Source organism: Verruconis gallopava (genome assembly GCF_000836295.1).
Source record: "Verruconis gallopava strain CBS 43764 unplaced genomic scaffold supercont1.22, whole genome shotgun sequence".
NCBI classification, from domain to species: Eukaryota; Fungi; Ascomycota; class Dothideomycetes; order Venturiales; family Sympoventuriaceae; genus Verruconis; species Verruconis gallopava.
Genome location: NW_015622158.1, coordinates 188665 through 208965, shown reverse-complemented (window position 1 = coordinate 208965; position 20301 = coordinate 188665). Strand labels below are relative to the sequence as shown.

At 48.3% G+C, this 20301-nt stretch overlaps 9 protein-coding genes across 10 annotated transcripts; 3 read left to right on the top strand and 6 right to left on the bottom strand.

Annotated features, from left to right (window-relative positions):
- The first annotated feature begins 80 nt into the window (after window positions 1–80).
- Window positions 81–4736, top strand: PV09_06396. 2 transcript variants are annotated; one of them, XM_016360031.1, is made up of 6 exons: window positions 81–153; window positions 206–283; window positions 366–524; window positions 883–2614; window positions 2664–2932; window positions 2983–4736. In XM_016360031.1, exons 4-6 carry the CDS (start codon window positions 2171–2173, stop codon window positions 4319–4321), a joined length of 2052 nt encoding a protein of 683 aa, XP_016212113.1. In that variant the 5' UTR covers window positions 81–153; window positions 206–283; window positions 366–524; window positions 883–2170; the 3' UTR covers window positions 4322–4736. The 2 variants fall into 2 exon arrangements, with proteins under 2 accessions (XP_016212113.1, XP_016212112.1); XM_016360030.1 differs by having other exon boundaries at window positions 81–312; window positions 606–2614.
- Window positions 4406–6038, bottom strand: PV09_06395 (uncharacterized protein). The gene is made up of 3 exons (XM_016360029.1): window positions 5810–6038; window positions 5075–5750; window positions 4406–5026 (listed from the first exon to the last, which is right to left on the bottom strand). Exons 2-3 carry the CDS (start codon window positions 5473–5475, stop codon window positions 4993–4995), a joined length of 435 nt encoding a protein of 144 aa, XP_016212111.1. The 5' UTR covers window positions 5476–5750; window positions 5810–6038; the 3' UTR covers window positions 4406–4992.
- Window positions 6039–6322: 284 nt separating this feature from the next.
- On the bottom strand, window positions 6323–7605 carry PV09_06394 (uncharacterized protein). Its single transcript, XM_016360028.1, has 2 exons — window positions 7252–7605; window positions 6323–7195 (listed from the first exon to the last, which is right to left on the bottom strand). Exons 1-2 carry the CDS (start codon window positions 7463–7465, stop codon window positions 6513–6515), a joined length of 897 nt encoding a protein of 298 aa, XP_016212110.1. The 5' UTR covers window positions 7466–7605; the 3' UTR covers window positions 6323–6512.
- Window positions 7606–8136: 531 nt separating this feature from the next.
- Window positions 8137–10167, bottom strand: PV09_06393 (uncharacterized protein; the record flags this gene model as incomplete). The annotated part of the gene is made up of 5 exons (XM_016360027.1): window positions 9961–10167; window positions 9584–9911; window positions 9218–9533; window positions 8629–9162; window positions 8137–8578 (listed from the first exon to the last, which is right to left on the bottom strand). Exons 1-5 carry the CDS (start codon window positions 10105–10107, stop codon window positions 8137–8139), a joined length of 1767 nt encoding a protein of 588 aa, XP_016212109.1. The 5' UTR covers window positions 10108–10167.
- A 482-nt stretch (window positions 10168–10649) lies between these two features.
- Window positions 10650–12687, top strand: PV09_06392 (uncharacterized protein; the record flags this gene model as incomplete). The annotated part of the gene is made up of 4 exons (XM_016360026.1): window positions 10650–11236; window positions 11288–11746; window positions 11797–12067; window positions 12118–12687. The coding sequence occupies 4 exons, from the start codon at window positions 10650–10652 to the stop codon at window positions 12685–12687; spliced, it is 1887 nt and encodes a 628-aa protein (XP_016212108.1).
- A 547-nt stretch (window positions 12688–13234) lies between these two features.
- On the top strand, window positions 13235–13667 carry PV09_06391 (uncharacterized protein; the record flags this gene model as incomplete). The annotated part of the gene is made up of 1 exon (XM_016360025.1): window positions 13235–13667. A coding segment is annotated over one exon (416 nt), but the record flags the coding sequence as incomplete, so codon positions are not given.
- Window positions 13668–13726: 59 nt separating this feature from the next.
- On the bottom strand, window positions 13727–15501 carry PV09_06390 (uncharacterized protein; the record flags this gene model as incomplete). The annotated part of the gene is made up of 3 exons (XM_016360024.1): window positions 13727–15080; window positions 15132–15320; window positions 15377–15501. The coding sequence occupies 3 exons, from the start codon at window positions 15499–15501 to the stop codon at window positions 13727–13729; spliced, it is 1668 nt and encodes a 555-aa protein (XP_016212106.1).
- Window positions 15502–15829: 328 nt separating this feature from the next.
- PV09_06389 (uncharacterized protein) lies at window positions 15830–17527 on the bottom strand. Its single transcript, XM_016360023.1, has 2 exons — window positions 16581–17527; window positions 15830–16530 (listed from the first exon to the last, which is right to left on the bottom strand). The coding sequence occupies exons 1-2, from the start codon at window positions 17496–17498 to the stop codon at window positions 16018–16020; spliced, it is 1431 nt and encodes a 476-aa protein (XP_016212105.1). The 5' UTR covers window positions 17499–17527; the 3' UTR covers window positions 15830–16017.
- Window positions 17528–18440: 913 nt separating this feature from the next.
- PV09_06388 (uncharacterized protein) lies at window positions 18441–19505 on the bottom strand (the record flags this gene model as incomplete). The annotated part of the gene is made up of 1 exon (XM_016360022.1): window positions 18441–19505. The coding sequence occupies one exon, from the start codon at window positions 19503–19505 to the stop codon at window positions 18504–18506; it is 1002 nt and encodes a 333-aa protein (XP_016212104.1). The 3' UTR covers window positions 18441–18503.
- Between the last annotated feature and the right edge of the window lie 796 nt (window positions 19506–20301).

The window sequence follows — 20301 nt, the reverse complement described above, 5'->3', positions numbered from 1 at the left end:
AATGATGTAACTGGGTGCGGCAACCGGTTTCGAGCGGTAGATCGTTCCGCTTCAAGACGCGTTCACTAGCATTTGCATCATGTGCAGATTTCATGCCCGCATTAGAGATTGTGGCAACGACTTGATGGACAACGCGACCCCATCTTACTTTATGTTGGCCTTTCGCTGGATTTCAAAATCAATCAATAGCTGATTAGAATCTCAGGACGTCATCGTGATACAGCGAATTTTATTTGGCCCGTGGAAGCTGAGGCCGTGGGAGCTTCGAAGCTCGAACAGATTCGTACGTGAATCCACATGGACGAGTTTAATGTAAATCGTCAAGCTCCTAAGGAAAGCGAATCGCGCGTGCTGATTTTTATAAGGGATTTGGAAGATGGAACACGTATACCGGGTTAGCAGCGACCATCGAAAGATCGCCCTGGTGACTTAAATCAATGTTTTCTTCGCTCTGGCGGCGGATGAGCTTTTAAACGACAGTCTATGCCGACAGGGTATTGAAACATTTCATTGTATATGCCTCTGTAAGTGCTTTTAACGCCTGTAGAGCCTTGCAGAGAAACAGCCTAGCATGTAGTTTTGTTCTCACACACAAGACTCTACAGCGCTATCTGCTCTTCCTACCATAGCGACACTCTGATATCACCTTGACGGACAAATAAAGTACCGATCTGAGCTCTGGCCTACAAAGTGCTTCCACCTTTGATATTTCACTAGCGAAAAATTCCTTCCCACAGCAGCAGTCCCATCACTCATCGGAACGAAAAGAGTAGTATTGGGCCAGAATTTTGTCATCCAAAGGTCATGCAGAAAGACTATTGACGCTAACAACCACATTGCTTGTATTTGGAGAGGTAGAATTCGCTAACATTTGGACGATAGTCACTCTTACAATCAACAATCATCCATGCGAGAGTATCGGTTAGACATGACTAGGGAATTTTCCGTCTAGAGGTTGGCTGCAAAACTCCTGTACCAAATCTTGCAAAGCGATTGGATATATGCTTTTTGAAACTCTTCTGTTATAAATAGCACTGTGAGCGGTTACTCCGGCGAGCTTTGTCAAGCAATGCAGCGGATTTAGAGCCACTGCGAAGAAAGTCTGCCGCTCAGCAGATCGGCAGGTTGGCCTGTCCATGCAAATGTGAAATCCGATCCTGCAATCACAGCATCAAAAGCTGTCCACGCTTACCAGTCGATTTAGTGTTCCAGGAATGGAAGACGGTAGGTCAATCTATCACGAGTACGGGAACTGTTTCCGTCCATGCGGCTGGAAACGCTGAACAACCTTTCGTCTAAGTTTTTACAGCTCTTGCATTCGCCCAGAAGGGCACTCGACTTTGAAGCAGTTCGAGCATTTCCACGCTTTGAGGAAATATAGTAGTTACAGCACCAAGAGGGTTCAAATCTTTGTCATAAGCAATTGCTGAACAGAAGCTTTTCCCCAGGGGGACAAGCTTTCTCGAGCTTTCAAAGGAACACAGCGGATCTCCTGCAAGTGCGGCGCAACTGCTATCCTCGTCATGGCAAAAACATGCCGGTGCTGAAAGCTGATGTGGACAGCGACCGGAATCTAGACATGCAGGACGAGCGCTCTATGGCGAATGTGCATTCCCCAACGCGCACACTGTGGGTAGCCCTGGTTGGCGGACGCTTGCCGTGATCCAATCAAGTTCGCGATCCGTCCGCCACGATGACAGATTCCTGTTCAGCTCGACCACTTTGGACAGAAGAGAAGCACGGCTGCAAAGCTAAACCAGCTGAAAAAAACTATTCTTGCCAACCGAGAAATGTCGCGTGTGGTGTTCAAGCTCAAGTCTGAGGTTTGTGGGAACTCTAAGACGAATTGATGCTAGCCTACTCGGTTCGCACGCTTTCTTGAACTACGTAGCGAGCGCTATCAGGGCTTGGAATCCATGGCCCTTGGTCACTCTCGCCTGTGAGAACAAGCTAAATCGTCTTGGTTTGCTTCATTTGACCGGGCTGAAGCATGGGTAATATCACGCTCCTTGACCAGCGCAGCACTGGCGGATCAAAATATGGACGAGGAATGATAAGAATATAAATTGGGGCTGTAGTTTTGTTGCACCGGCCATCGTCAAGACCTGGTCTGCATCGCCTCAGCCTTGACCATAGCAGACATCCTGCCGCAGTATCTCCAACCGACTCAATGTCAATTAAAGAGCGAAATGATCATAGTAGCCTTGGGACGGATGCTGCGATTACAGAAAAAACTGGTGCGATTGTGAATGGTCATGAATCAAGCAGCGCTCAGCATGATACAGAGAGTCTTGAAGAAGTGCAATGGAAGCCTGGTGTGAAGGCGAGGTTTCCATGGATTGGGGCGCTAGCCATCTTCACCATCCTACTGTGCATCGCCTCCTGCGGCATCATCCTAGGAACATCGGACGGAAAGTTTCGAAATCAGTGGCCCGCCTACGAAAGATGGAAGTGGGTGAGCAAGTACAAGAAATGGAGAGTAAGAGCACAGATTGAACCACATGTGCTTCTTGCCATAATAAACACCGTCTCCAACCTGTCGCTAGCGATAGCAATCGGCCAGGGCGTTGCCATCGCATGGTGGAGGCGAGTTATGAAAGGCTCTACAGTGGAGGTTGGAGAACAACGAATCTCAATTTCAAGGTTTGAACTGACGTTCACAGAATCTCCATCGCTCATGGGGCTTCGCCACGTCCGTTTTGGAGCTGGTCACAGCGGGCAGGATGTTTAACAAGATCGCTCTGGCCGCGCTTATGGCCAAGCTTGCTCTTGTCGACAACGTGCTTCTTCAGAGAGCCGCTCAAACTCAACCTGGCATGTTCTACCAGAAGGGTGTCGAGATATCTCTCCCAATTCAGCGGGAGCTTCCAGTAGGGTATGCCGGATTCGCAACCGAGGACGGCAAGACTGGTGCTCTGACGTGGGCTTTTGGGTACGTCCTTGAGCTCTTCTGGACTTCCTAGACTGACAGCAGACCTAAAGGGAAGATATATTGGAATATCTGAGCAACCCTAACGTGATCAATCTCGACGATATATACAACCACAGCATCTTGGCCAATGGTATAAAGGTAGATGGATACAATACTCGGTGTGAGGGATTTTGCTTTGGAATGTTCCAGGGCTTTGGTTTCTCTTTCGATTGTAGTGATGAAGTCTTCACAGCAGACTATCAAGTCACCCCCGAGACCGCCAGATCCGGTGGCAACACGTCACAATTGCTGAAGGACAATCCACTCCTCTTCGTAGACCCACGCTTTGTTCCCCTTGGCGAGACACCGTATGAGATATACGACAACGAGTCGGGAATACCTAGCGACTACCAGAACAAGACTGTGGATACAGCCAGCATCGGACTATGGGTCAAATTCTCGAACTTGACGGCTTCAGAAAATGATCAAACAGATTGTTTCGGACAAACGACGAGTTACTACTGCATACTGACTCCTGCTATAGTTCAATACCCCATGAACATTAGGAACTTCAGCTCGGACTCGGGGCTTTCAGCAAGCAATGGAATGGAGCTTGTGAGAAACCCGTACATCAACTATTCCGCCGACCCAAGATACGACTACCAGGACAACTCGGGATACCTGGTCAATGGGCAGTTTGACGGGATGACGGTGATTGGCCCAGCATATCAGCCGTACAATGACTCGGTCAACTCCAATCTCCAAGCCATTGCAGACTTCCTCAAATCCGACGTCAGCGCCCAAGTCGTCATGCAGTACGTTCCGCAGAACGCGACGGCGGGCGTGTACGCACCAAACTACAAAGCGAACGTGAACGCCAGCTCCTTGTTCGGTCAGTGGGAGATTTCCTTTGACCCCGGCGAAAGCTGCAGCATCGACGTGTCCGACCCGTTGTACGACATTGCCTGGGAGGTCAACCACATGATGCTGCGTTCGAGCTTGCGCGCCGCGGTCGCGTACAAGTACGTTCAGGACGGTACGGTCAACAGCGGCGCGGTGCAGAACTTCACGACGTCGATGGGAGTCCCCGATGTGTACTACTCGACCAACTGGTGGTACGGTGGCGCGGCCATGATCATCACGTTCATCTGCGTTCTTTGCGTGCTGCCGTCCTACTGGAAGTTCTGGGAGCTGGGTCGAAAGGTTACGCTGGGGCCGATTGAGGTTGCTGGAGCCTTCCAAGCACCGGCCCTGGACCACCCCGCTGTCGCCACGCACGGCGAAGCCAACGTGTTTGTTGATGTGATTGGGGATCGCCGCGTACAATACGGCATGATCGACGGAGAGCAAAGGCTGGGCGTTGCTGGTCCTTCACAAGTCAGATCGCTGGCGCGTGGAGCTTTATCGTAGTACGTGATTAGGAAACGACAGCGAGCCTCCTTGCACCAAACGACCACGCCAAAGTTCATTTTAAACCACACGTGCCATTCCAAGCGTTGATGAAACACAGCTTTGAAGCGAATGTGACCTATCAAAACGAAAATACTGAATCTGTGCCGTGAGAGGTTCGTCGGGTCGGGTTTGACAATTTTGCATGTCTGCAACGGACTCGGGTTGCTTAGTTCGTGACAGGCGTGCAAGCGACGATACCAACGAAATGATCCCGAACAGACGAAACGAATCCAAATGTTCGATTTGAGGCGAAAATGCTTCTTCCTGCACGCATCGGAGCCTGACAGGGAAAAGGAGTAAGTCTAAATTAGAGACTGGGGAAAAGGATTTGATGTGGGTAATGAGATAGCGTTAACTGAAGTCGAAATTAACAGATGTGAATGCTACACAAATGACACACAGAAGCATCACAGCTACGACGTACGCCTTTGCTATATCGCTTCCCTGACAAAAATGAGAAGAGTCTTTGCGTATGAACATGCCGAATCCTTAACCGAACGTCCGATCCCTGACTGGCCCTTTGCAGAACTGAAATTAATACCATACCCATGCTCAAACTGCCTCAGCGTAGCAAGCAAACGTCTATCAATGTGCTTGCCATGTATCCCTCGATACCTTAGGTCATTACGTTATTTCTTCGGCGGGTACTTCTTGTAAAGAAAACTATCGGGCTATTAGACTGGAACCTGGCAGTAAAAATTGTTAATTTACCTTGTTGCCCAATAATCGACTCCAGCGAACAAGCCCACGACGCCGGCCCAAACACCTGCAGTCTTCCAGTCCAAATCTCCGCTGGAGTACTTCTTGTACGCTCCAATACCTAGCACTGTCCCGAGCACACCCACGAGCACAGCGTTGCCAAAGAACACAGGGTTGTTCTGCACGTTCTTGCTGCCCTTGCTGAGCTTGCTCTGTGCCTTAGATTTAGCCTTCTTCGCCTCCGTCTCAGCCTTCATCTTTGCGTCCTCGGCTTCGCGTTCTAAGCGGGCAGCTTGCGTATCCGTCTTCACAGCCTGAGACTCGTAGTCTGACGGTACGGAGGAGACGTGTGGAGAGTCGACATCGATGAGGGAAGATGTGGATGTGACCTCGGAGTGTACTATCTCTGGCATAGGGGGTGCGCGACTGCGAGATTTGTCGTTAGTCTTTGACAGATCACCGTCACAAGGATAGCGGCAAGTTGATCAAGCTTCATTTCAGCGGAATGTTGGAGCGCTGTGAGTCCAGATTGCGCTGACTTTGGGAGCTTCAATGCGTCCAGCAATATTCGCCCGTGCAGAATAGGCAACATGATGAAACTCTGCCCGCACATTGCTTGCCCATGTACACGCGCATTCTTGGTGACGCCACGACGGCCAGGATGGTCTGCTCGAGATATAACTTACGCCTGCAACGGAGGTTAGAAATGGTTCAAACAATAACATCAAAGCTGGTGAGCCTGCTTACCTCTTCAGGACTTTGGTGGGCGTTCTTCGCCGCGACATCTGCGTACGACATGTTTGCTGCTAGTGACGTTTCACCTGGGTAATCTAGAAGGATGGAAGGCTTCGAAGGTTCGGCGAAATATATAGGACTGGGATGAGGCCACTAAAGCAGATGACGGGAGAGGCTGATGATGATCGTGTGATGGGGGATGCGTTCAGGAACAAGACGTGGGAGGTGTGGGAAGTTAAAAGTGTCTGGCACATGCCTTGACCCGGGTCTGCTGCTGCCAAGATGCCTGGAAGCTGCTTGCGATGGCATGACATCATGTGGCTTGTGCTCAGCCCAAACGTGGCTGGAGCTTGGGATTTTTGAATCACGGCCGGGTAAAGTCGGATCCGAATCACGTGGTTCGTCCTTGGGCTTGAACAAGTTACGGAACTACTGCGACGTCCGTAACACGAAGTGGGATAAACAAGTTCACCAACGTGACGCTTACAAGTCCCTTGGAAATTTCACACTGGGGTACTTAGGTAGTTCGAATCTAGACGGTTCCGAGCTCTAGAAAAAGACGCTGATCTATGGACTTGTTCTCTGATTTCAACTATGATAATACATCTTTGGAGCAGAGTATTTCGACAAACACAAGAACAGACTGTTCATGCTGCAAATGCTACGCGCCGGCTGACTAGGACAGGCGCGACAATGGAGCTATGGTACAAGATGTCTATGCCTCGCTCTTCGACCCAGATGAAGCGTCTGTGGCATCATGCGCGGCCTTTGGCACGAGGTCTGCGCTCTCGCTGATCGGCTCGACTTTTGCGCTTACTTCGGGACGGATCGCTTTGTTGGCCGCCTTGTCTGCATTGCCTTCAGCGTTTTCCTGGGCAGTTTCCGTGCTTATCGGAGAGGTGACTGCGTCAGAGCTGCCAGAAGCCTCTGCAGACGCATCTCTCGCAAGTGCAGGCGCGACATCCTCTTCACCAGGAGCGTCCTCCTCCTCGTCATCTTCCAGTTCCGCACCGTAAATGTCAGGGTGTGCTCTGAAGCAATCTTGCATGCCTTTGAATTTGTCTATGCAGTCCACACCCTTGGGCTCTTCCTTGCTGTACACGAAGCAGGAGAAGGCAGCTTTGAATTCCTCGCCACATGGGCCATGTGCCATCCCACCAAGGCAAGGGCAATCCCAGTTGATTTCTCCAGTCTCTTCATTGAATGCGCCTTGTTGAGAGGCCTCAGCCTCTAGATCTTCTGCTCCTTCCGATGGAGTTGGAAGTGCCTCGCCTTCTACCATCTCAGGCGTGCTCGTCGTCTGACTTGTCTCAAGAGGGGCCTTTGATTTCTTGGCGTATGATTCCAGAGTTGGAAGAGCTTCGGTCTCTGATGTTACAGCGGGAGGGTATTGTGCGTCTGAAAAATGCTCGTTAGTCTGGGTGCGAGAGCTAACGAAAATATGGACCACTTACACTGATCCACCACATCCTCCGCAAAGACGTTGCTCGTGTTATAGTAATACACAATCGCACCTGCAAGACCCCATCTTATGGCGCTGTTTTTCCAACTCCGTGGTTTATCCGCCGCTGTGCTTGCCCATCTTCTCGCCGGTAACCGTCTAGCTGTAAAGGTAGTGGTAGTATTACAAGCCGTTCGAACGGCAGCGCGCGCAACAGGTCTGAACATGGCGAAACGAAAAGAAAGTCGAGCAAAAGAAAGAGGGGATGGCGAATGTTATCTTGACATTGGCAAGCTTGATGCGCCGAATGGAATGAGGGCAGGAAGCAGACGACAATCGATGATGCTGGTGTAGCGTTCGAATACCTTTTGTCATCAAGGAATTTGTTCGTCCGTCCTTTGTCGCAGGGCAACTTTAAGCGACGCAAACCGTTCCTGAGCCATGTCCGAAAGAGGCAATGCTGCAAGTCGCCCTCAAAGCGTTCCACCCATCACGAGTTAAACTCGCGTGAAGCGCTGGCTGAAGGTTTTAAATGCTCTCTTAACTGGCCATTCGCTTTTGTCCGGCATTTATTCATATTTTTGATGTCTTGATTTCCTTAATCTGTCTGATGCGTTCCCGTTCGCATTCAAACTCAACCACGTGTTTCAACCTCATGAACCAGAACATAGTCTCACCTTTCTCGAGGACCTGGCAGGCTTTCCTGACTCAGTTTCTGCTAATGATATTTGCATGTTAGGAAAACGCAGGAACATAAGAGAAAGGGGACAAACTACGGATGCTCGGCTAGTGTTTGTCATACTCATTGCCGAGCATGATGAAAAGGCGCGTGGCTTTCAACTTCAAAGTAGAAAAATTTCTGTTTCAACCAAATTTGTATTTTGCTGTTGCACTGTGTTTATTGTGGTTTCACTTCTTGCCCCTCCGACTCCAAGTATTTCTTGTCATTTTCCAGATGCGCGGCAACGTGCTTGCTTCTTTGACTCTCATCGATACTCTTGACTGATAAAGCTGATACAATAGCAACACAACCAAATGCAATAGCCACTAGATAAATAAGAGAATATGCTTTGATATGAGCCTCCTTAACGGCAAGTTGAGTTGCGGCGATAGTTTGATTGCTGATACCGGGAACGGCCTTGTAAGCCGCCGCCGTGTTCGCAGTAGCTGCCTTCAGTAGTGCCGTCATGGATCCACGGAAGCCAGATGATAAAGCAGCAGATTGCACATATCCAGGTAAGATACTAGTGAACTTCGAAGTCTGAATGGATGTGTAGATCGCCGTCGCTATCGCACCACCGATGAGACGAAACGTCGAGATCAAACCAACCGCGACACCACTGCATTACGTTAGTGATTTCTGATAACCCAAAGCAATTTGAATGCTCACATATCATTCTGATCCTTTAAATGCAAACTGACCATTCCAAACGACAGGGGTGATGGAGGCAGGTTAACAGCCTGGATTAGAATGACTGTAGCAATAGCTTGTGCCTTATCACCAATGCCGACCGAAGACATGGATCCGAGGAACGCAGTCTCTATGCAAAAGAGAATGACGAGCTGTGTCTTCTCGTGTTTGACCCAGGGCATGATCAGGAGACAATAATATCCAGCCACAACGTTCCCGTATGCGATCAGACTAGCGTACACGCCTCGCAGAATTGTATCCGATGTATTGATAAATAGAAGCGTCGACTGAGACGGCCAGATGACGCTTAGAGAGTAATACATCATGCCAGCGACAAAGCAAAGTACAAGGTAAGCTGTGAACTCGCTCCATCGTTTGAAGAGATGAGGAGGCAGGATTGGATATTTCAGTGAGACGAAAGACTCCCAGAATCCCAAGGCTATGAAGCAGATACCTCCGACAATGATTGTGGCGATGACGTGGGCAGAATCCCATTTATACAGACCACCCCCCCTTATGAAAAGAATTAATACAAATACTTGAATGCCACAGTATGATGATGACTTACCAGTTTAGGCCAAGGAGTATGAACAGACAGCCGGCAGTGAAAAGCAAGAGTCCGATGTAATCAAGTTCTTTAAGTAACTGCCATTTAGTCTTGTGATCATCCTTATGTTTCGTTTCGAAGGTAGGAGGATGATAGCAAAAGAAGAGGAGGACGGCTGCAAATGCTTCCCAAGCAAAGCACCACCAATAGACGGATCGCCATCGCGGTTTGGTGTAGGCTATGAAAGCATAGCCAATTAGAATCGACATAGAGCTTACATGATTTGCAAAAATCATGATTCCAAGCGTGCGGAAGCGGTATTTGTTAGGCACCAGCTCTTTCAGTGTATTAACATCCGCAGATCAAAATATGGTATAGACTACTAACCTTGAGCACATGCGAAGCACATCTCTTGAAACCCTCCACCAAGACCAAATATGATGCCGCTGACAATGCTTTGTGTTATGGATTGAGAAGTGGCTCCAATCAACGCACCAATAGCGCCCGATACAGCACCGATAATGAGAAACCATCTTCGCCCAGCAATGTCACTAAGACGACTACCCACAGTGACGATGATAGCTGCCCCAAGATTCCACGCAATAGCGATCCACGGGTATCTAGTATCTGGACCAAGATCCGCATTGATATACGCAAGAAGTGAAGCGGGCATCAATTGGGTGAACAGGTACGATTCATACATGACAATAAGCGTCTGTTCCTTGGTCAGCTGTCGTCGTTAATTGGAATGCTTGGAGATTTACAAAGATGGCCAGCTTGGTTTTGAAGGTTACTTTCCCATCTTCTGATTCCAAGGCTCTTTCAGCATCTGTCCCACCTTCGTATTCATTTTCGATGGTGCTGGCATTTGCAATCTTTCGCTCAGTCATTTTTTCATCACTTGGCTCCATGATTTAAGTATGCTCTTTAAGAACTCATGGGCTTTGGCTGGAAGGGAAAAGACGTTGATTGCCTCACGAAATCGTCGACGCCATGGCTTGGCTAAGACGATTTTCAACGAGGATACAAATTATATTTTCCCACGCTCTCACGCGAAGTGCGGGCATACTGCGGAGTCCTTTAACCCAAGAGTCGGAAAACATGCATACGAGGTTGTCCAAGTGGTTCTTAGCATTGTCGATCATGAAAACATGGGTTCCACCTTCGACATCCTCCACGCGAGGCACTAATGAATCAGCATGCTAAAGTGATGACTTTGGAGCACACCGCTGAGAAAAAGCTGCCAAATCCAGTGATCAACGCCAAAACTTGAGCTTCCCGCTTTGCCGTGATATCCGTGCCTGTCGCGAAATTTAATTTAGCTCTTGACGATGTGATGAATCTCGAAGCTGAGGCCACCACTCATGCAAAGGCATGTTTAAAGCTTCGGCGATGACTCTACAATTTTCTCAAAAGGGTTCTGTAATATATTCAACCTCAATGTTGAAGCATTATGTCGCATTTTAGTACCAAGAGGAGGCCAATCCGAATCGGTGGGGCCAGTGGAGGCTTCACGGATAGAGTCGCCGCCATACGGAGGCTCGCAAGCGACCCAGAAGTCGATGCAGTCGTAGGAGATTGGCTTTCCGAAAATGTTATGACCGGCTACGGTGCGGGAAAAGAGCGAAGCAAGCACATTCGAACGGACTCAAAGGATCTGCCACTGAATGAGAGAAAGAAGACGGCCCAGTACGCGAGTACCTTTCTGCAATGCTTCGAGCCTGCCATTCCCGATTTGATAAAGAATAAGACGAAGTTGGTCGTCAATGCCGGTGCTAGCGATACTGAACTGCTTGCTGAAGTAGTTCTAGATATGGTTCACAAGCATGGCTTCGAAACAAAGGTTGCATGGGTGGAAGGTGACGATGTGACAGAACCATTCAAGGCCATGCTTTCAAACGGTACAGTCTTTAAAAGTGTCACTGATGGGAAGACTTATCAGGAGTGGGGATTTGAAGCTATTTGTGCTCAGGCATACCTTGGTAGCTGGGGCATCGTGGAGGCCCTGCGTCAAGGTGCCGATATCGTGATCTGCGGTCGGTTAGTAATAATTTTGCTTTCAAAATGCTGAGCAAGCTGAAATTAAAGCAGTGTGTCTGACGCTGGTCCAACTATCGGGCTGTCGGCTTGGTGGCATAACTGGAACACCACAGACTTTGATCAGTTGGCGGGTGCTCTGATTGCAGGCCACTTGATCGAATGCTCAGCATTCGTGACCGGAGGCTACTACTCTCGATTCAAGGATCTGATGAAAGCCAAAAGGCACCTCAATCTAGGATTTCCGATCGCCGAGGTACATGACAACGGCGAATGTATCATCGTCAAAGAAAAGAATACAAACGGAGTCGTCAATATCGAAACAGTAACGTCACAGCTGGTTTACGAGATATCTGGACCACTGTACTTCAATTCTGACGTCGTCGCTGATCTCCACAACATCGACTTGGAAGAAATTAGCACGGGTGTGCATGTACGTGGTGTACGAGGACTTCCTCCGCCTCCGACTACGCGATGCGGTATCACTGCACATGGTGGTTTTCAAGCAGAATGGTACGGATCTATTAGACATTGAGACTTGTTGTCATACTCACACTGCCTAGGCACTTTTATCTGGTTGGTCTTGATATTGAGGAAAAGTGCCAGTGGATGGAAGAGCAAGCGCGGTACGCCATTGGAGACGATCTCATCAGCAAGTTTGATCTTTTGAAGTTCCACGTTCACGGCACTTCTCCTGTAAATCCTCGCAACCAGGAGCTGGCAACTGTGGATTTCAGAATCTTCGCTCAAGCGCAGGACATGCATTTATTCGATGGAAGCGATCCCAATGGGTTCAGCCGCAAACTTTACGAGACAGTGCTACAATCTTGTCCGGTAAGTCGACTTTTGGAAGAGTTCGTGCCAAACCACTCTGACATAGCAAGGGTGTCTCACGGAGCAACGATCTCCGACAGTCGACAGCAAAGCCGTATTGGGAGTACTTCGTAACCTTGATATCTCAGGCGGCGTGCAACCACCGAGTTCATTTTCTCTTTGGGGACAATTGCATCACAGATATCCCGCCGCCAAAAACTACTCGCGATTACGGTCCTCAAGAGTCCTATGAAACTCGCGACCCGGTAGATTTGAGTAGTTATGGGGAAACAGAAGACGCTCCACTTGGCCACATAGTTCTCGGACGTTCGGGAGACAAAGCTTCGGATGCGAACGTAGGATTCTTTGTCTCCGACTCTGAGCAGTGGGACTGGCTTAGAACATTTCTGACCGTTGATAAAATCAAAGAGCTTTTGGGCCCTGATGAGTATAGCGGAGGCAGAATCGACAGATTTGAAATGAAGAATTTGAGAGTAGTTCATTTCTTACTGAAAGATCATTTAGATCGAGGCTACAACTCTGGATCGAAGTTGGACACGCTAGCTAAGAATTTGTGCGAGTATCTGCGGGCAAAGGTAGTGCCGATACCAAAGAAATTTCTGCTGAATGGTAGAATATGATCCATTCTAAAATTAAAAAAAAGCTCGGAATTCGTGTTCCGGGATTTTGTGCTACTTATGATCTCATCTTACTCTGCGTCTGGTTTCGATTTACTCTCACGCACATTCCTGTCACGGACCCTGAAACGAAATACGCAGAGGCTATTCCCAGTCTATATCAACATGACATTTCAACAGCAGTTTGCGGGCAAAACTATCGCATTGACAGGAGCTGCTTCTGGCATCGGTCTCGCCACAGCACATTTACTAGCTAGCAGAGGAGCAGATCTTTCACTGGCTGACCTTAATAGAGATGCACTAGAGAAGGTCAAAGTTGATATTGAATCTCAGCACAAAACGAAGGTGCTAACATTCGGATTGGACGTTCGAAAATATGAACAGGTGAACCATTGGATTGATTCGACAGTGAAAGAACTAGGAAAGCTTGATGGCGCGGCGAATCTGGCTGGCGTGATTCCAAAATCAATAGGGAAAGGGCTTCTTGTTGATCAAGATCTGGATGACTTTGACTTCGTCATGGATGTAAACCTGAAGGGAGTGCTTCACTGTATGAAGGCGCAGCTCAAAGTCTTGTCACAAGACACCGCCATCGTCAATGCAGCCAGCATCGCAGCAGTCATGGGCCGCGACAAGAATTCAAGCTATTCGGCAAGCAAACATGCGGTGCTTGGCCTGACGAGAAGTGCTGCTAAAGAGGTCGGGGTGAAGGGCATTCGCGTCAACGCAATCTGTCCGGGACGGATTGATACGCCCATGGCAAGAAACGCTGCAGCAACTGCGACCGGTGGCACTGCGGCACCTCCGCCAAGCAATACTGGATTCCAGGGTAATTTCGATTTCATCGCGTTGCGAAGGGAAGGCCGAGCAGAAGAGGTAGCAAAGTTGATCGCTTTCTTACTTAGTGACGAGTCTTCGTACATTTCTGGCCAAGGTATCTCCATCGACGGGGGTTGGTTTTGTTAGCTCTGAGAAGTGCCCAGCTTTGACATGCAATTAAAATCTTCGGGAAATGTCTCAGAAATGTCTTAATTCACCCTCTCTACAGCTTCGATGGTTTTTGTTGCTTTCTAGCAGCTGGCAGATCCCGTCTCATCAATTTCCCTGTAGCATTCTTTGGAAGAGATTCGAGATGAAAAAGACCTCCTCGTAATTTCTTGTGAGGAGATACTCGCTCTTCCACGTAATTTTTGATGTCTTGTAAAAGTTGCCCCCGATCTTTCTCCGGTACGTCTCTCGTGAAATTTACGTAGCCTACGGGTACTTCCGTTTCCAGACGCTCGTCCCATATGCCACACACTCCGGCTTCATTGACATCTTCATGAGAAAGCAAGACGGACTCTAGTTCTGCTGGAGGAACTTGGTTACCCTTGTACTTGATAAGCTCTTTCTTACGACCCGTAAGCCAGAAGAAACCATCTGAATCGACCTTGAGCATGTCTCCTGTGCACAGCCAGCCATCTCGGAAAGCTTCTCTTGTTGCTTCTTCGTTATTGATATAACCCATAAAGATTGTGGGACCTTTGACAAGGCACTCTCCTTGCTCACCCGGCATGACGTCGTTGTAGTCATCATCAACGATACGAACCTGGTGCCCAGCTTGCGGCTTGCCCACACTTCCAGGTTTTTCAGCTGATCTACACTCTTTGAGCGAAGATATTGTACCCTCACTCATTCCATACCCATTCAAGACTACGACGCCGTTAAGCTGCTTGGCCAGTCCTTGGGCCACTTCGTCGGGAAGAGAGGCGCCCGCCACAAATACTGAATGTATGGAGGTGAGATCCATCTTCCTTGCCGCTGGATCTTTGAGTAATTGTATCGCAGTAGCGGGAACTAGTCTTGCAATGGTAGCTCGGACCTCTGCACATTTCTTCAAGTACGACGTGAATTCAAACTTCTTCATTGCGATCACGTGCTGTCCAGTGTAAGCAGGACCCATAAGCGCAATCGCTATGCCATAGATATGCGGAAATGGAGGGAAGAATATCTCGATTTGTTGCCAGTTGCTTAGCGATGGGGACGTGATGCGGAGTGTTGTTGCGTAAGCGATTAAATTGTGGTGACTGAGAAGGACTCCCTTTGGTTTCCCAGATGTACCTGAAGAGAAACACATGGCGGCAGGTACATTCCTGTTGTCTCGAAATGTAAGATCAAATGGCGGCCGACCAGACGAAAATGCCATGATATCGCGTGGGAACACAGGGTGACCATAGGACCTGGTAGAAGTGCCATCTTCTATGATCAAAACCTTTGGTTTCTCCTGGAGTTTAGTACTCATTTTCAACGCATCTTGGACTTTCCCATAGAGGCTGGCATCAACTGCGATTGCTTTTGGTTCCGAAATTTCAAAATAGTGAACCAGCTCGTGGCTTGTCGCAACAGCATTGATGCCACTATTTGAAACCAAATCAGTGGGCAATTCGCACGTTATGTGTGAAACTTACGCAAATACTGCGCCAGCCCACATTATTGAATGCGCAAGCAAGATCCAGTTGACCGAATTTAGGCCAATCATGCACACGACATCGCCTTCTTTCAAGCCGAGGATATTTGCAAGGCCTGTTGCGCCTAGACCAGGCTTCGTTCTCACTCCCTCGAAGGTTATTGTTCGAGCAGCGTCGTCAAAGTCACTTCTGCTCTAAAGTTCAGAATTCATGTCACTTGGGGAATCTTCATCCTTCACACGTACATTATGATTTTGTTCCCAGGCACCTCATCTGGATTGTATTTGGCAAGAAATTGTGCAACAGAAACATTGGTTGGTACCCAATTTGGTCCATAGCTTGATTCATAAATACGTTGAGGATTTGCCATATTGAATTTCGAGCCCAGTAGACTCAAAACGAGACCAAAAGGTTAGAAACTTTGGAAGTCGTAGACAGCCACGTGACTAATAGAAAGTTAGGAAAAGTTCTATGGCCGTCAAATGCCTTCTGAGCAAGCTGGAAATGTACCTAAGCTCCTTCATCTATAAAAGTGAACGGACATGGAGTCATTACCGGTGTAGTCAGTGAGGAGTAGGTCGGCTAATGAAGTCCGCACATCCTGATTGGGCAAAATGCACACTGCGTGTTTTTAGACGAAGCTTATCAATTGAGCGTTGCAATGACTTCACAGATACCTAGATAATGGGAAATAGGCTTTACTATTTCTATACCTTTTTGACTTATTGGACGGAGTCGTACATTACTATTGGTCAAGCACATTGCGCTCTTTCTGGAATCACTATAACAGCCATAGCTTCCGAGAACAGTACATTTCTTTTTTAAATTTTCCCACACATCCTAATTCAGCTTGAAATTATGCTGCCTATAAGACTCAAATCGAAGCCTAATATTTGAGCTTAAAACTGAGCCCAACAGCACAACAGCGGCTTGCAAACAAGAACGTCGATGCAGCAATAAAGCTCGAAGCAGCCCACATCTGAGCATAGAGATATAAACCATGGTCAGCTTGTACAAGGCCACCACCTAACGGCGACCCAGTCAAGCTCGCAATCCCAGCTATTGCGAAACCCATTCCCATTCTTGCACCTCTTTTCTGCAAATCCGGTGTTAGTGATGCAAGACAGGCAGGAAATAAACTCTGAATTCCGGCACAAAAGAATCCAAAGAAGGTACCGAAGGCCCATAGTCCAGGTACATCGTGGACAGCTGCCCAACAAAATGTAACAATACCGCTGATCAAAGACGAGAGTGTCATGGTAGTAATAGGGCCAAGAGATCGGTCCGCGATAACATTGGGAATAAGACGTCCAATCACACTGACCCCATTCATGCCAAGTAGTAGTGAGATAGACGCGGAGTAGCTGGTGTGAAGGATCTTGCGAGAGTACGAGCCGATCTTTTCAATGTCAGAACAAAGTCAAAATATGTTGCCTCAAGCGTTCTTACATATATGAAGGGGAAGTACACTCCCCAGAAGTTGAGAAACATTGCCATGCAAAACAATGCGAATGGGGGCTCTTTGAGAGCTGTCCACTCGACCAATGGTCCAGATTTCCTCGCTGCCACTCTAGGCTTTAGTGTGATCCCAGCGAATATCCCTAGCGTGGCAATGACCAATCCTAGGGCTCTAACGGTCCATCCATATCCAATCTTAGGCAGAAGCTGCTGTACCATTGCCGGCATTACCAGTCCTCCAAAAGCAGCTCCAACAGCAGTGAGCCCTATAGCAAGCGAGCGATTCTTGTCAAAGTATGTGCTCACCAGACTCATTGTCGGAACGAACTGCAGTCCATTTCCTAGGCCTTGACAGACGCCTTGTGCCAGCAGCAGCTGCCAATATTTTGAAGCCAAGCTTGTCATAAAGACTCCCAGAAGCTGTGCAAACAATCCGGCCCAAAAGACTAGACGAAAATATCCAGCATCAGTCGCACGTCCTGAGAAAGGTCCCACGAAAAACAAGAGGAAGATCTGTATACTACCAATCCAAGAAATCGTAGATGGGCTCTCAGATAGCGAAGTGACGTAGTATGTCTGGAACACTCCAAATGTTTGAATGTATCCCCACGAATTGAAAATCACGCAGAGTCCGGCGACTGCGATGAGCCATGCTCGGAGTCCGCCATCAGGTGGAGGACCAGGATCAACATAAGAGGAAGCAGAGCGCCCTGTTATTACCCGTTGTAGAACGGAAGATGTTATCGGAACGGGAGTGGTTGCGTCGAGCTCCGGCGTTTCTATGTCTTCTGATATAGTTCCACTTGCTTCTGAAATGTGCTTCTCCCCATTAACGTCTTGTTCAACGTCATCGCTTTTGTTTTGGGGGTCTTTGACTGACATCCGGCTATGCAAAGATGGCACGCTCATATTGAGTGAGTGGAGTGTGTGTTCGCAACATGATGATTTGCGTAAGAAAACGGTGACTCCTTCGGCGATCGATTTACCGACAACGGCAAAACATACGCTAGTAACATTTATGACGATCCTAAATGCGAGGGTTGACTGCAAGCGAAGAGTGAAAGCGGAGATCTCTCGGTCAGTGTACCGGGTACAATTGAAAAGCGGAACAAATCCGCGCCGCACTTAATACTAATGTGGGCAACCTCGCGCGGGGTCATCAACTATGGATAATTTTATATCCCCTTTCGCTAATGTAAGTGATGTTTGCAGCATGAGAATAACGCAATGTCATATCACGAAAAGTTTAGGCTCTGAGTGTATCTCGATTCGAGGATTGCGGTCTTTCTCTCGGGGGAAACGTTAAATATCGCGTAATCATAGCGTCCATAACACTTTGTTTCAGTCACCATACAAGCAGATTCCTCCTGACGAATGTTACCATTTCCAACCAAAAGAAAGACAATCAATATCCTCCGCATTTCACTGCTCTTATGACTTGCATCTGCACCCAAGGAAAGTGAGCCTTCCAATTGCTTCGAGTTCGTCTTGGGATTCCAATCGATAGAACGCTGTTCACAGCTTCAACAGCAACCTTATAAGTCCTCTTTCCGATTCATGATATCCATCTTGCTGTTGAAGATCTAAAGGTGCATGAGAATTTAGGGATTGTGGACTGATAGTGGCTATTCGAAGCCGTCAAATCTCCCACAATGTACTTTTGAATACCTACAAAGATCAACAGAGCTTTAAGGAAGCGCACTCGCGTCCTAAAAGGCCCATAATTATACAGCGAAGTAACAATTTGTTCAGGGTGGCGGGTGCTGCCTTTCAAAAGGGCCAAGTCGCCCTTTGATCGTCAGCAACATCTTCTTGGGAAGGCTTGTTAACATTGTGTTCATGTTATATGGCCTCCTGTAGTATTAAGAACCCTCGAGGCCGGAATTGAAAGTCGGTTTTTTTGGGTACCTTTAATTACCCCCCACAAATGTCTCGATCAGCTGCTTCAGCCAATTCGGGAAACCTTTTGCGAAAAGGCTCCCCAAGAGACCAGTTTTTCAACTGCCGGATGTGCTCCTCGTAGATTGGGTTTGTAATCACAACGTTCGAAGAGCTGTTCACTGATATCAGGACGTGGGAAGGATCATATTCCCAGCGAATAAAAAAACTTGAGCTGTAGACAACAGCAAGGTCTTCTAAAGTGATCTCTGGATGATCGATCAAGCAGTCTCTCATTCCCGGCCAAGGCATGCGATCGATCCAAGCTGGGTGCGGCTTTGTCAGCTGTGCTTGCGTCGGACGCAGCCATTCCGGCATATGATTCCAACTCGGTTCGTCAAGCATGACTTGCCATCTGAGAAAAGTGACCATAACATATGCTACAGCAACTTGATTGGGAAGAGTTTCGATCGCCGAATAGCTACGGATGACATCGCTCACGAGGTTGCTGATGTCGTCATCGGCGCGAACCTCTTTGTCTATAAGTGCACAGAAATTTGGCCTCGGGGGATAGTTTGGTGCTTGTAAGCTGTCTGTAGTGGCAGGACTTGGCGCATTACTAGCCAGTTGTGTTCTTTTCCGGGTAACAGCATCTTGCAGAATCGAATCGCTAAGACTGATTGGCGGGCAGTTATTTGGTGGAAGTTTCCAAATAGGAATGTTGAGAGTGCCCGAATTCTTTCGCTTCGGATCTCCAAGGAGGCTCAACCGCAGCGCTGCGTTTTGGACACGTAGGTGTTCGTTCTCCGACTCCAGATATTGCATTCGTTGTTTGACCTGATTCGCATGTTCTGTTTGCTCTTTCAATGCTTTGGTCAGAACGTGGACCTGTTCCGTCAGATTCTGCAGTGTCCACTTTGCTCTGTCCCGCATAGCCTGCTGGGATTTGCGGTCACGAGCACGTTTACGCTCTAGATCGATTTCACGCTTGGAGCTTGCATCAGGAGACGTCAAACTGACGCTCGCCCGAGACGCCATGACGAGAACGTGAAACCGTCGACTGAGGAAGCACTGGGAAGGGATGGGAGACGATGATTCAGAGTTGCGGAGGATGAAATCAGTAGTTCTCCAGCGAAACGCCCAAATTGTGGAGAAGCTTCAGAAGCTCCGGGATGCATCTTCCGGTTGGCGTAAAACTAAATCTGGGGTAGCATGAAAGCGGGAAAATAAGCGTCCGGGGTTTTGGATCACGTGGGAGAAAGGGGTGGGGCATAAGTTGGATTATCACATATGTTTAGAATGATTGAATCAACACCAGGTGCAACTCTCAAAACCAACCGAGACAATTTATGTATACTGACAGCTACTAAGTCGATTATAGTAAGTTACGTCGACTGGACAAAATCTGCGTCACGACCTGTAAACATCACCCTTATGCGACATCCTTCGGCTCTTTCATTGGTGTCTTGCCGCTGTGCATCTTCCTCTCCACTTTATCTGTCAGGTGCTCTCGCGCATCTCGGGACAACAGACTACCTACGATTGCAATAGCTCCAAAACCCAAGCTAGCGAGATAAACAGTTTTGAATGCTTCTGCATACGCCATTGGCGTATCCGCTGCCACAGCCGCCAAAATTTTGGGTGTGATCCCAGGGAACTTGGCTACTGTGCCAGCTCTGATAGCCGCTGCAAGTGCGGAGACCTGACCTTTTGGGAGGCCGGCTGCGACAACACCCTGTTCGATTCTTGCCGGAATAGTTGTATCGAGTCTGTTCGTCAAGATTGTTGAGTATACAGCCACGGCAATTGAGCCGCCAGCGGACCGAATCGACGC